The sequence below is a fragment of the Solea senegalensis genome, linkage group LG3, assembly GCF_019176455.1.
Source record: "Solea senegalensis isolate Sse05_10M linkage group LG3, IFAPA_SoseM_1, whole genome shotgun sequence".
Lineage (NCBI taxonomy): Eukaryota > Metazoa > Chordata > Actinopteri > Pleuronectiformes > Soleidae > Solea > Solea senegalensis.
The window spans coordinates 9,461,012-9,473,436 of NC_058023.1; the positions used below are offsets into that span (position 1 = coordinate 9,461,012).

At 37.6% G+C, this 12,425-nt stretch overlaps 2 protein-coding genes across 3 annotated transcripts; both read left to right on the plus strand.

The window, feature by feature from the left end:
• The first annotated feature begins 1,750 nt into the window (after positions 1–1,750).
• tmem88b (transmembrane protein 88 b) lies at positions 1,751–7,819 on the plus strand. The gene is made up of 3 exons (XM_044020558.1): positions 1,751–2,380; positions 3,913–4,323; positions 6,920–7,819. The coding sequence occupies exons 2-3, from the start codon at positions 3,919–3,921 to the stop codon at positions 7,202–7,204; spliced, it is 690 nt and encodes a 229-aa protein (XP_043876493.1). The 5' UTR covers positions 1,751–2,380; positions 3,913–3,918; the 3' UTR covers positions 7,205–7,819.
• Positions 7,820–9,586: 1,767 nt separating this feature from the next.
• si:cabz01076231.1 (calcium-binding protein 2) lies at positions 9,587–12,368 on the plus strand. Of its 2 annotated transcripts, none has more exons than XM_044022683.1 (8): positions 9,587–9,721; positions 9,829–9,902; positions 10,114–10,243; positions 10,757–10,787; positions 10,944–11,087; positions 11,636–11,745; positions 11,898–12,045; positions 12,161–12,368. In XM_044022683.1, the coding sequence occupies exons 2-8, from the start codon at positions 9,847–9,849 to the stop codon at positions 12,187–12,189; spliced, it is 648 nt and encodes a 215-aa protein (XP_043878618.1). In that variant the 5' UTR covers positions 9,587–9,721; positions 9,829–9,846; the 3' UTR covers positions 12,190–12,368. The 2 variants fall into 2 exon arrangements, with proteins under 2 accessions (XP_043878618.1, XP_043878617.1); XM_044022682.1 differs by having other exon boundaries at positions 9,588–9,721; positions 9,846–9,902.
• Positions 12,369–12,425: the final 57 nt, after the last annotated feature.

The following is a 12,425-nucleotide window of genomic DNA, read 5'->3' on the forward strand; positions in this document are numbered from 1 at the left end:
TCTCATTTTGGATGACATACTATACTATGACATTTTTTGCAGATTTTGGATGACATAATAAACTATGACTTTTTTGAGTGATTTTGGATAACATACTAAACTATGACTTTTTTGAGTGATTTTGGACGACAAACTATACTATGACTTTTTGGAGTAATTTTGGACAACATACTATGAGTTTTTTGAGTGATTTTGACGACTATATTACTATATACTATGACTTTTTGGCCTATTTTGACACATACTATACTATGACTTTTATGAGTGATTTTAGACGACATACTATACTATGACCTTTTGAGTGATTTTGACCCATATACTATACTATGACATTTTTTTGCAGATTTTGACTCATACCATACTTTTTTTTTGCAGATTTTGGACGATGCTACAAACTATGACTTTTTGAGTGATTTTGGATAACATACTAAACTATGACTTTTGGCTATACTATGATTTTTTGGCCGATTTTGGACGACATGCTATACTAAGACTTTTTTGAGTAAATTGGGATACAGGCTAACTATGACCTTTTTGGCCAATTTTGGACATAATACTATACTATCACTTTTTTGTCTCATTTTGGGTGACATACTATACTATGACTTTTTTGTCTCATTCTGGAAGACATACTATACTATGACTTTCTTGGCCGAATTTGGATCACATACTTACTATGTCTTTTTTATAACTCTTATTGTAAGGTATAAAAACGTCTCAGTATAGTAAATCATTATCAAATATCACAGTACAGTCAGGTATAAAAATGTTATATATAGTAAATCATCAAAAACGTCACAGTATAAGTCTGGTATAAAAATGTCACAGCACAATAAGGCATAAAATGTCACTGTACATGAACTGAGCTGAATTCAGGATGATAAGTCAGAAATTTAACAAGAAAGTCTTGTGTTGTCCTGGAATTTCGCCTTGAAAAGAGGAAGTAAAAGACTGTATCACCACCGTTCATGGCACAAGTGCAGGAGCCCATATACATCAGAGTCATTATGCAGTGTGGCATCAGTTACTTCAAGTAAAACATTTTAGACTATTAAATAAGTTAAAGAATCTGAAAAAATATTTGTACTTTGGCCCTTTTTATTTGTACAACTGTCACTTAAAAAGGTGCCATTTGTTATCAAAAATGGATACTTAATCCATAAGGGCACTTTATTCAAATTGTATAAATTTTGTCCAGTTTGGACCTTGAATGTACAAGATCTATTTCTTTACGTCAAAGATGTATATATAATTTTTACTTAACCAATTGTATAATATATATGTGTAGCCATTTAAATGGGCTTTAACACTAGATTTTCATTCTTTAAATGCTGTTTGCTTTTTCTTCTACTGTGTTTATACAATATCAAGACAGATCAACTCAGTCCTCAATTCACTGCATGTTTTACTTTAATCTCTGTGCATATGACAAGTAAAAATCCTGAATCCTAAACTTGCCTAAACTTGACACGTATATGTCATGTTTGTTTGTTTAATTTCAAAATTAAAAAAAGGCCTTCTGGACTCTTGTAACATAAAATAACAAAAATATAACAACATAAAACAACCTGAAAAATGTGTTCAACATCATAGTATGAGTGGTCCACTCCTTTAAACACAAACCACATGTTTCTGCTGCCCTTCCCCCTCATTCTCTGCTCTCCTGAACCTCAACTTATCAGACAACCGCCTCACTCTCTAACCCCTAACATGCAACACCCAGCCCCCACTGCAACCAGGACGGGGTGAACCGGGGTAGAACTTGCCTTGGATAAGAGCGTGGAATACATGTGCTGAGAGGAGTTGTTGGAGAAAGGTAGGGGGTGGAGAGAAAGTGGGATGGATGGAGGAGGGAGGGAAAGAGAGAAAGCACTGAGGACACAGTTTGATGAAGGGGGGTAAAAAGAGGAGGAGAGACAGGCGTTTGACATACTTAAGACAAAGACCACAAAAATTGTGAGTGGAATCTTTACCAGCAGCTGAGGAGAAACATCTTGTGTGCTACAACTTCTTCACACAAGGGCAGGAATTCAATACTGCAAGTGGGACAGACAAGTGAGACTATCAGTTCCACTGACAACTCTGGATAGTGGCGAGAAGAAGCAGGGGGAGAGCAGAGCTGCAGGAAGCCAACATACCAGCATACCACCACCACCAAATAGATAAGGGCTCCAAAAACAGTGGAAGCTCTTTCAACTTCAGACAAGAAAAAAGATTTGTTTCTACTCGACCAGCCAAGTTCTTTCTTTTAGTGTGAGAGGAAAACGTGTGTGTGTGCTTACAGGACTGAGTGGACAGGATTGTTACTGAGAAGTGAAAGAAAAGCAGCAACATTCTGGAGGAGGAACAGCAAGAGGTCCACCAGGCCCCACAACACAACGTGAGTAGAAGTTGCAGCGGCATCACACTGAAACCTTTAAAATATATATTATTTCCAAAACACCTGGACACCTTTGTGTGCCTGACTACATTTAAAATGAGCTACAAGAGCTTATATTCTGGAAGGATGAACACATTGATTTTCAAAAACGTCTGTCTGAGACACAGAACTAATTGCAGCTGCTGCTTTGTTCTAGACAACAGAGCAATAGAATAACAAAAGACAGAACAAAAGCATAATAACACTGTATGAACTCACTGAGCATTGACAATAGCATGAATTCTACAAGGAGTTAATAATGAATCAAGACAATGACCTACATTTACTTCACAGCCGAAGATTTTCTGATTTAAATTTCAGAATGTATCTGAAATAAGGACATGTATAATTTAAAAAAATAAATGATGATGAGAACAGTGAGAAAAATGGGTGGGGCATATAATGAATGTATTTTAAGTAAGGGTCTCGCCAAGACACACGCCATACATGCCATACACACACTTTCCTGCCAGTCCTTCCTGTGTGACCTTCCACCTTAGAACAACACTTGTGATAACAATGGGAGACACACACTAAAATAAACAACCATGGACAAAAATGGTATATCATGATTTGCACTGTTGATGTAAATTTCCAGCAAATGTAACATAGATTATTTAATGTCACCCACGAGACCCAAGAAATGCAGATCGCTATTATTTAACCAGAGAAACAGCTACCACTAAAAGCAAAGACTGACATGTTGATCTCACTGGGATTTTTCCACTGCTGTAGTTTTTTTAGCAGCTGACCTGGCCCCCGTTACTCATCATTACTCACCCCGCACATCCCCTTCCCACTGCACCATCACTGTCACATGACCTTTGAGAAGTGAGGATATCCTGTACCAGACACAGCTGTGCACCACCTACTGTGGAAATCTGTCTGACACAATATAAATAACTTATTTAACTGAACTTGTGAATTTTGTGTAAACACATACTTTTTTAAAAAGGTACTCATTTTCTGACTGACTTTTTGTTTTGTAAAGGCACCTTTAATCCTTGTGTTGCACATTGCAATAATATTATTAATATATATTGTTATAGACTGTACGCACTTAAATGCTTCACATACTGAGATATTATCAAAAAAAATGTTAGGTCTCTGATATACTTCACATTAGACTTCTATAGGCTAGTCAGATAAAGTTTAGTCTCCATTAACAGAATAAATTGTATTGATTAGGATTTGTTAGATTGTTTCTTTTCAAACGTGATGTAGATCAGTACCATGATATTCAAAAGTTGTTAAAGAAAAAATACATAATTCAGCACAATTCACATTTGTGAGTTCTAACCAAATTGTGGAATGAGTGGCAGCACTTGAACTCTAAAAATATCTATATGTAATTTACAATGTATACAGTTGGTGTATGTGAGAAAATCTCTACTCAATAAACATCTTACAGCAATTATTGTCAGGATTTCAAAACATCTGCTAATTCTGCTTAAAAAAAGAAAAATCTAATTTTCTAATTTTTCTGCCCACAGTTCACTATGAGTATGAGTGGTACTCTAGAGAAGGGGGCCCACCATCAGGCCTTAGACCTGTCTGAGGAACTGCCACCTCATCACCACCATCATCATCATCACCCCATTCACCCACACCATCTCCACCATTCCAACTCCCTGGCCTCTACCACTGCAGTGGGTGGAGGCAGAGAAACACCTTCACGTGTGGTCGTACCTCCTCCATATTCTGCTGCAGAGACTGGTGGTGGGGCCAGTGAAGCTGCGCTGGAGCTGAGAGGATCCCTGGACTGCTGGGCCTGCTCTGTACTGGTGACGGCTCAGAACCTGGTGATCGCTGCGATCAACGCGTGCCTGGCTGCACTGGTGTTTGGTACCATCCTGACGCCAGCCACTGTCATGGTGGTGTTTGGCTTCCTCTGCCACTCTACAGTAAGGGGGGAGAGTGAGTGAGTGAGTGAGTGAGTGATGTATAATGTAGGACTTTTATAGCAGTAAATCTGTCTTGTCAGATTTAAATTTTCAAACATAATAGCAGTGAAAATTTTACATTGAAACTATATGTACTGCTAAAAAAAAAAAGCAGTACACCTAAAATCATATCAAAATCTTCACTGACCAAAATAAAATGAAAATTAAAATAAATCAAAGAAATGATGTGTCAATTAAGTGTTTGAGCAGTGTATTTCAACATTCTCCTTTTGAACTAGACTTTTGCCACAATTCAGCATGCTTAAATTTAGTAGTAGACCAATGCACATTTTTAAATCAGAGTTAAAAGAAATTTAGATCTAGCATCTGGAATACCAAAAAGAAGCAATCGATTATGGCTTGAATCAAAAGCTTGAAGCAAAATCAAAAATGTGTGTTGCTTCACTAAAACACAAAGGATACAAACGTAATTCCAAGCATCAGCATCACATGAACAATGGAATATAGTATGATTTGGTGTGATTTGACCTCAAATTTATCTCAAATTCCAATAAGTTAAGTACATTTGAGCACTTTGGATAAATATTATTTTAAACCTTGAATATTTGACCCTGAAAAATAAGTGATAATAACATATTAAACATTTAAAGACATAAACGTTTAAATACATTGTTTTATTGCTAAAAAATTCAGTTCTACCACTGAATTTTTTAAAATTTAAAAGTCTGGTGAGACAGCTTTACTTCCATAGCGTTTGAGTTATATTTCAGTGTGGATGTTATTTTTGTGCTCTCGAAATATGGATAAGCCTTAATTTAAGTGGCAGTGAAAGCAATATGGATCAGGATTCAAGACATTTAACAGCAGCACATTCAGCCAATCACACTGAGCTCCACGGCTGTGAGAGAGTTGTTAACAACTAAATCTTTATGCGCACATGTGTTTCTTCAACACACACGATGGACATGGAGATAGCGGCATTCATCTTCCTATGAAAGACCTGAAAGTCCTAATCTCATAACTTTGATCAAAAAGTTGGAAAACGTCGAGTCTGGGGCTGAGGGTGGAGTTTGGCTCCATCGGTGATGAGAGGTTTCATAATCAGATAAGTCTGACGTTTCTCTCAGATGTTGAGAGATGGATGATCTTGGGAGGGTGAGGGGTCAGGAGTCTACAGAGTCCAAAACTTTTAAGACTGCTTTGTAGCCAGTTGGGAATTACAGTGCACCCAGAAAGACACAATCTGTGAAAGTGCACAGATGTGTGTTATGAAAACAATAAGGTATGTATATGTAATGAGTGCATGTGTACATCAAACAGCACAGCATATTTATGTGGGCCACTAAACATTATCCTGGACTATCCCAAAAAGGTCATCATGGTTCACAGCTATTTAATAAATACCAATGGCATTTTCTCCTTAATGACCAGAGAGTTCAGGATTCTCTGTTCCCTTACTCTCTCACAGTGAGACCTCATGTGACAGCAGCTTAGAAAAGGATTAACCGGGACCTGGGAGCATCGACAAAGGGAAAGAAATCTAAAATTAAAAAAGGGGGTGACAAGAAAAGTAGAGACAGAAATGTGGGTAAAGCACTTCCACAACTGGAGCTGTTTACATTGTGAGCACATTTTCACCATATTTTTGTTCACATCCAACAAAACAGTCCACAGTTAAAACATTTTTAAGGCATGTTGTTGTAAAACCTGGCTCAGAACTAGAGCCAAACATGAGGCCTCACTAAGTACAAACAAACACTTTTTTCTATTACAACTCCTTCCACTCTCCTCCCCCATTTACTCCCCCTGATGTTTTACTTTCTCTCTGTGGCTGGTATTTCTTCATGAACAGCTGTAACTCTATCAGGTCAGCGTCAAAACAATTCTGTATTTGTGTAGAAACTACAAAACTAAAATGATTTTATCCCAAAAAGAAAGGTTGAATCAAAACATAACTTTGACCTCATCTCTACAATTTTTCAAAGATAATAGATACTTGGCTACATGCTTGTCAACATGCACTCTACTGTGACCTGCAACCGCCCTTTTTTTTTATTTATTCCCTGCACTTTTCTTTTTTCATGCACTCAAATGTTCACTTCGCCCTTCATGGGGCGATAAGGATGATTCAAAGCTGCTGTCTCCCATTCCTCTCCTACACTCAAATCCTGACCCATTCACCTCATCTCCCACTCCCTCAGTGTTATTGCTCAGCAACAAATACAAATACCTTGACTATAATGATTACATGTTTGATTGTGCTTGACTGTGCTGGAATTGAATATTCCTTGAAGTTTTATTAAGTACTCTATTGTTTACCCTGTAATAAAAAAAATGTAAAAATCACATATCATAAATGTTGCTTAATATCAGATTAATGAGATGAAAGTAAGCTGTGAGAAACTAAATATTTGTACTCTAGAAGTGCACAAAGACTAGTTGTACTCCGTATATCATCACTGGGATCCCCCAATATCAAACTTTTCAAACTAACAAAGAAAGTTTTCTAACTGAAGAGAGAGATGCACTTGAGCAACATCTACAGTTGCAGAATAAAAAGTGTTGACATAGCAACCTCTGTTTCTGGTCTCTGCAGGTCCGCCCTCATGGAACAACCCCGTACTGTTCAGAGCTGCTGACTGATGGCGGCTGTGTGGCTCTTCTGGTCGTGGGCTTCCTCTTGGTGACCCCTCTGCTGGTCCTGGCTCTGGCTGCGTACTGTCGCCTGGCCCGACACCTGCAGCTGGGCCTGTGCTTCATTCCCTACAGTCGAGCTGTGTACAAGAACCTGCCTGCCACAAAGCACCGCGGCCTGGGCACTGGCTGCTGCGGAGGCCGAGAGGGAGCTGATGGCAGTGGGAAGGGAAAGGTGTGGGTTTGAGAAGACAGAAATGTGAAGATGACCATTAGATGAGGTTTATACAGGGACTGAATACAATGTTGATTTCAGGGAATGAATAACACAGAGCAGGAGATAAAAATCCTAAAAAAAAACAAGAGATGTTGTAAATGGCTCTAACTACAACAACTACCTTAATATCCAGGAAGACAAGTTACATCATTACCACTTACTTTCACATGTGTTAATGTGAAAAAATGGAAGAGTGAACTGAAGAATTTTATTTGCTGGTACATTCCACTGGACACATAATTCCACTGCACACAGTGGCTATTTCATTAATTTCTTAGTCAAACTATAATAAGAATCAAAAGTGTTTTAAACAAAAGTGCCAAGCTTATTTACTGAAGTTAACATGGTGAAAAAAAAAACTCACCATCATTAAACCTTAACTTTGCTAAACAAAGCAAATGGTAAAACTGAAAGCACAGCACACCTCACAAAAGATTGTACTGACACTGAAAATAACTGTATCCTTAAATGCATTTTATCGTGAAAATATATTTTTCTAGCCTAGTTCTCTGTAAAGCAAACTGTAACTGAAATGTCTTGCATCGTTTTCTTTTTACAAATAAAGTTTTTGAATTCTGCCCAACAGGCTGGCCTTAGTGGGACAGTCTCTCTCTCACACACACACACACCTTTTCCACACAATCACTATTGTCAGAATGGGTTTCAATTGGGACACATTATGCATGTAAATATTTGTTTTACAGTGTATTTTAGATATATCCCAGCTAATACGTCAATGTGTTTATAATATATAAATATCACAAAATAAAATAAAAGACACAGACAAATCATCCAAAAATAAAATCTGTAAAAGAACAAAGCCAAAAAAAACTATTGTTGCTGCACACAATCTAATATCACTATTTACTGATAGAAACTATTCAAACCAACTTTATTACTACGACATATTTAAGAATTGCTGATTCATTCTCACATGTTTTAATGACTATTACCGTTATAATTACCATGTGTGGAAAACACATGTACTTACTGAGGTATTGTGCCATCTAGTGGACAAATTTACCAATTGCACTGTTGCGATTCTTCACTCGTTTTCACCAGCGACGGTTCTAGAAAAGACAGACACACGTTACTGAAACAACAACCTAACGCGGGAAAAAACCTTTACTTTATACGTCATTGTATGTTTGGGGTTTTCATCATTAAATAACTTATGGTCAACATTTATCATAAACCTGTCGGAGTTTAAAGAATACTTCACATGCATTGAAGAGTTTTTTCAAGTTAAAACAGAGTTAAATTATTGGTGACACTAATTCGCTTTAAAACTAATAAGTCTTTCCAGGGTGATTTCAACAGAAACGTACCTGAGAGTTGAACGTCCTGTGACGTCACGAAAACGCCACAGCGGGACAATGTGTTCCAGTTGAGTCCAAAAGTCCTATTTTTCCTCCATATTCCATTACTGTTTTGATAAATATGTTAAAACTAAATCACAACTATTCATACTTTAACGCCGCTGAGGAGAGGAGACGCAGACAGGTGTGTTGATTGGGTAATTGCCTGCAGGTGAGCCGTTATGCCGGGCTGGACAGACTGACAGACTGACTGCAGAACCCGGATGAACAATTACAATGACCTTATTAACAATAATAAACACATTTCCTGAAGAAGATAAGAAAAGAGGTATTGTGAGCAGAGAGTGAATGTAAATAAATATATAAAATAAACACTGGTGATGAAAGTGTATGTGAATTGAAAAAGTGTAGAAGTTAATAAATTAATAACAACATAGTTTATGGTAAGTTATCAATTTTAATATCTGTACTATGAGGAGTGCAGTCAACATGCATTAAGATGGTGAAACTGCGAATTGCAAACTTTATTAAATTATGTAATTGATTTACTTTGGGAAAACGATGAAAATAAAAATGTAAATGTTATTTACAAAATAGAGAAAAAATCCAAACACCTCGGAGCACCCATTCAATGGATATTTATGGTCACTGACTTTAGGCGTCTTTTTTCTGTTTTGACATGTGAAAAATAAAGTTATGTTGCATGTTTTTCCCTCTTTTGCTCATTCATTATGAACACATTCATCATTTCATTTCATAGGGTCGAAGTGACAAAAAATAAGCCGGAAAAAAATGAATGATTGAAAAATGCATACATGTTAATTACTGAAATAGATGAATAGAATGATAAGTTATTGATTTTATGGTTGTCTCAACCCTACAAGGTGAAAAAGGCTACAGAGTTGATGTTGGGATTGAACTAAATAAATAGTGATTAAATGACCTTTCAGATGTCACGTCAGGCACACTGCTCCTGCACGTTTGGCTTTCTAATCACTGGCTGCTCACTGAGCTGGGCAGTTACCTGTTAAGCCTCTCTGATGGAAGAAAGTCAAGAGAGGAGAAGGAAACCAGAGAGTGAGCAACACAAGAAGAGGAAGCTCTAATCGAGGAGGCCCAGACAGCAACTGTGGTTTTCTTTTCTCGCCATTTAGGAGAGGATATTAAGGTAAGCAGAAGTGGATTCACCTGGTTTTTCCCACCAAAAAAAGCTGTAATGACAATATTTCTCCACTGTGGACAAAATAAGATTGTTGCTACCTTTGGAAAACACAGTGTCTGCTCGTCAACAGCATGTCAACATCAGGAGAGAGGACACCCTCAACAACTTCTGTCAACTCAACAGAAAGGTACACGTAAAAAACAACAACATTTCACTGTATTCTGTCACTGACACTGTGGCAGTCTTCAAAAACACATTTAATCAACAGCCTCAAACTATGACCCTCACAGTGGACATGATATTCTCATTTTTTATGGGTATATTTATAATGAAATTGTGTGTCAGGGACGTTTGAGATTATACATATATACATTATTGTTGGTTTTACTTCATTTTAGCAAAGACGTTGACTCCCCATCTGGTTCAGTCTCTGAAAAACCCAAGAAATCATCTAAGAAGTCGTCCAAGAAAAACACAGAGAGTAAGAACAAAGTCTACACCTCCGTGCTCAACAGTGTGTTTGGCGCTGTAAGTAGCTGGCTGGTGCATTTGCATTTAAAATCTACATATACAGTTGAACTGGAATGTCTTCCTCCACGGTCACGTTGAAGCTGTAACTGAAAACTGCAGCAAAAAAAAAAAGTTTTACCCTGACAGTTTTACTTTCACGAGTGAGGGGGAAGTCAGACAGTGAACTTATAGTTTTGTTCCTGATCTTTCTACCACTAAGCTCCGTGTGCACACAGTATTAGCAGCTGATTAGTTGGGCATTAATGTCACGTTTCATTAGGGTTATCCAGCTAAAGAGCACTAACAAATCATTTGGGTCAATTCAGCTTGAAAATGTTTACGTATATTTTCCATTGTTTATAGTAGTATGCATACACAGTGTTCAGATTCTCCCCTGCACACTAAGGTTTTTGTATGAATTTAGCCACATCTGGACTTGCATAATTCAAATAAATATATTTTGATATTCAAAATTGTGCCACAGGTAAAAAAAATCTTTGACATGTAAAATTACCATTACTTTTCCTGCAGGAGAGAGAATTGGCTCAGGCTGAATTAGATGGTAAGTCACACTGTCACAGCAGAATCACACTAGAAATATTAACATGACAATAGCTGCATCTCAAATAATCCTGTAAAATTCTAATAAACAATCACATCAACATGTATGCTGATCGTGCACTGTTAATATACTGTAATCAAAACAAAAATCTCACAGAGTTGCAAGAGGCCTTCAAGGAGTTTGACTACGACCAAGATGGCTACCTGAACTACAAGGATGTGGCTGAGTGCATGAGGACGATGGGATACATGCCCACAGAGATGGAGCTGCTGGAGATCGTCCAACAGATAAAGATGAGAAGTGAGCCCTCTTTGTGATTAGATTACTGCAACTCCCTTTTTATGTATTTTGACAAGGGCTCTTGAAATTGTCTGCAGACTGTTCAGAATGCTGTGGCCAGGCTTTTAACCACACTAACCACAGTTTTATATACACTGAATTGATTTTAAAATTTTGGTTTTGACTTTTTGAGCAATTTATGGACATGACCCACAATGCATGTGTGATCTTTTAACCCAGGGGTGTCAAACATACGACCTGGGGGCCAGAACCGGCCCGCCAGAGGGTCCAATCTGGCCCACAGGATGAATTTGTTAAAAATTAAACAATACGATTAAAATCTAAACGTAATGTCAAATGCAATATTTTTCCCTTCCAGAAACCTGTGACTAAATGTTTGATTCTGATCTGATTTGGTGAAGTGAAGGTTACATAGGTTCTCCAACACATTTGGATGTGAGGGGTGAGGTGAAGAATATTCAGCTGCAGCATGAAACACACTGTACTTTTAATTAAAAATGGGCAAGGAAGTGTAAAATAAAAAGGCATACTATCTTTCATCTCCACAGTGGGAGGATTGATGGACTTTGAGGACTTTACTGAACTGATGGGACCCAGGATGATGGGAGAAACCGCCGATATGCTGGGACTCAAAGAGCTCCAGTCTGCCTTTGTACAGGTCAGCCAGTTAATAATGAAACTGTAATTATTCAATTAGAACTTGTACATTGTGTGCAATTTACTTTCTTTCAGTAAACATGTGAAAGAGCTTATCTTAAGGGATGTGATAAAGATCAATTGAAATTTTTTGTCGCATCCTATTTTGGACAGTTTGATTTGGATGGTGACGGACAGATCACACAGGAAGAGATGAAGGAGGCCGTCAAGACGCTGCTGGGAGAGAAGCTGAAGAAAGGAGAGCTGGAGGAAATCCTGAAGGAGCTGGACATCAATGCAGACGGAAACATTGACTTTGAAGGTGGGGATCAGCAGTTTAGGCAAATTCACAACATCTATTTACTAGTGTGGATTATGATATGTATCACATATAACGTGCTGACTAAACTTTCTCTGTGTTGTCTCCTTTTGCTCAGAGTTTGTGATGATGCTCTCCATTCACTAAAATACTGACTACATGGACCAACACTGAATCCTTCAGCAGAGGATCAATAAAATATTCACCTTTTGGTAACCAGCGCTCGGCTATTGACAACAATGATACTATGTGGTAGCACACACAGTTTAGATAGATGCATATTTTAAATGTTTTTGTGTAAATATGATTGAAATGCTTTATTTTAATAAAATAATCAAATTGAAACAAAGTCTTGTCTTTCACTAAGAACAACATGAGACTAT

Bases quoted from the DNA above. Each gene is read 5' to 3' on its own strand.
- tmem88b (XM_044020558.1), top strand. From the start codon at position 3,919: ATGAGTATGAGTGGTACTCTAGAGAAGGGGGCCCACCATCAGGCCTTA. The intron at 4,324-6,919 runs GTAAGGGGGGAG...TGGTCTCTGCAG, and splicing joins GCTTCCTCTGCCACTCTACA to GTCCGCCCTCATGGAACAAC.
- si:cabz01076231.1 (XM_044022683.1), top strand. From the start codon at position 9,847: ATGTCAACATCAGGAGAGAGGACACCCTCAACAACTTCTGTCAACTCA. The intron at 9,903-10,113 runs GTACACGTAAAA...ACTTCATTTTAG, and splicing joins TCTGTCAACTCAACAGAAAG to CAAAGACGTTGACTCCCCAT. The intron at 11,088-11,635 runs GTGAGCCCTCTT...TCATCTCCACAG, and splicing joins CCAACAGATAAAGATGAGAA to TGGGAGGATTGATGGACTTT.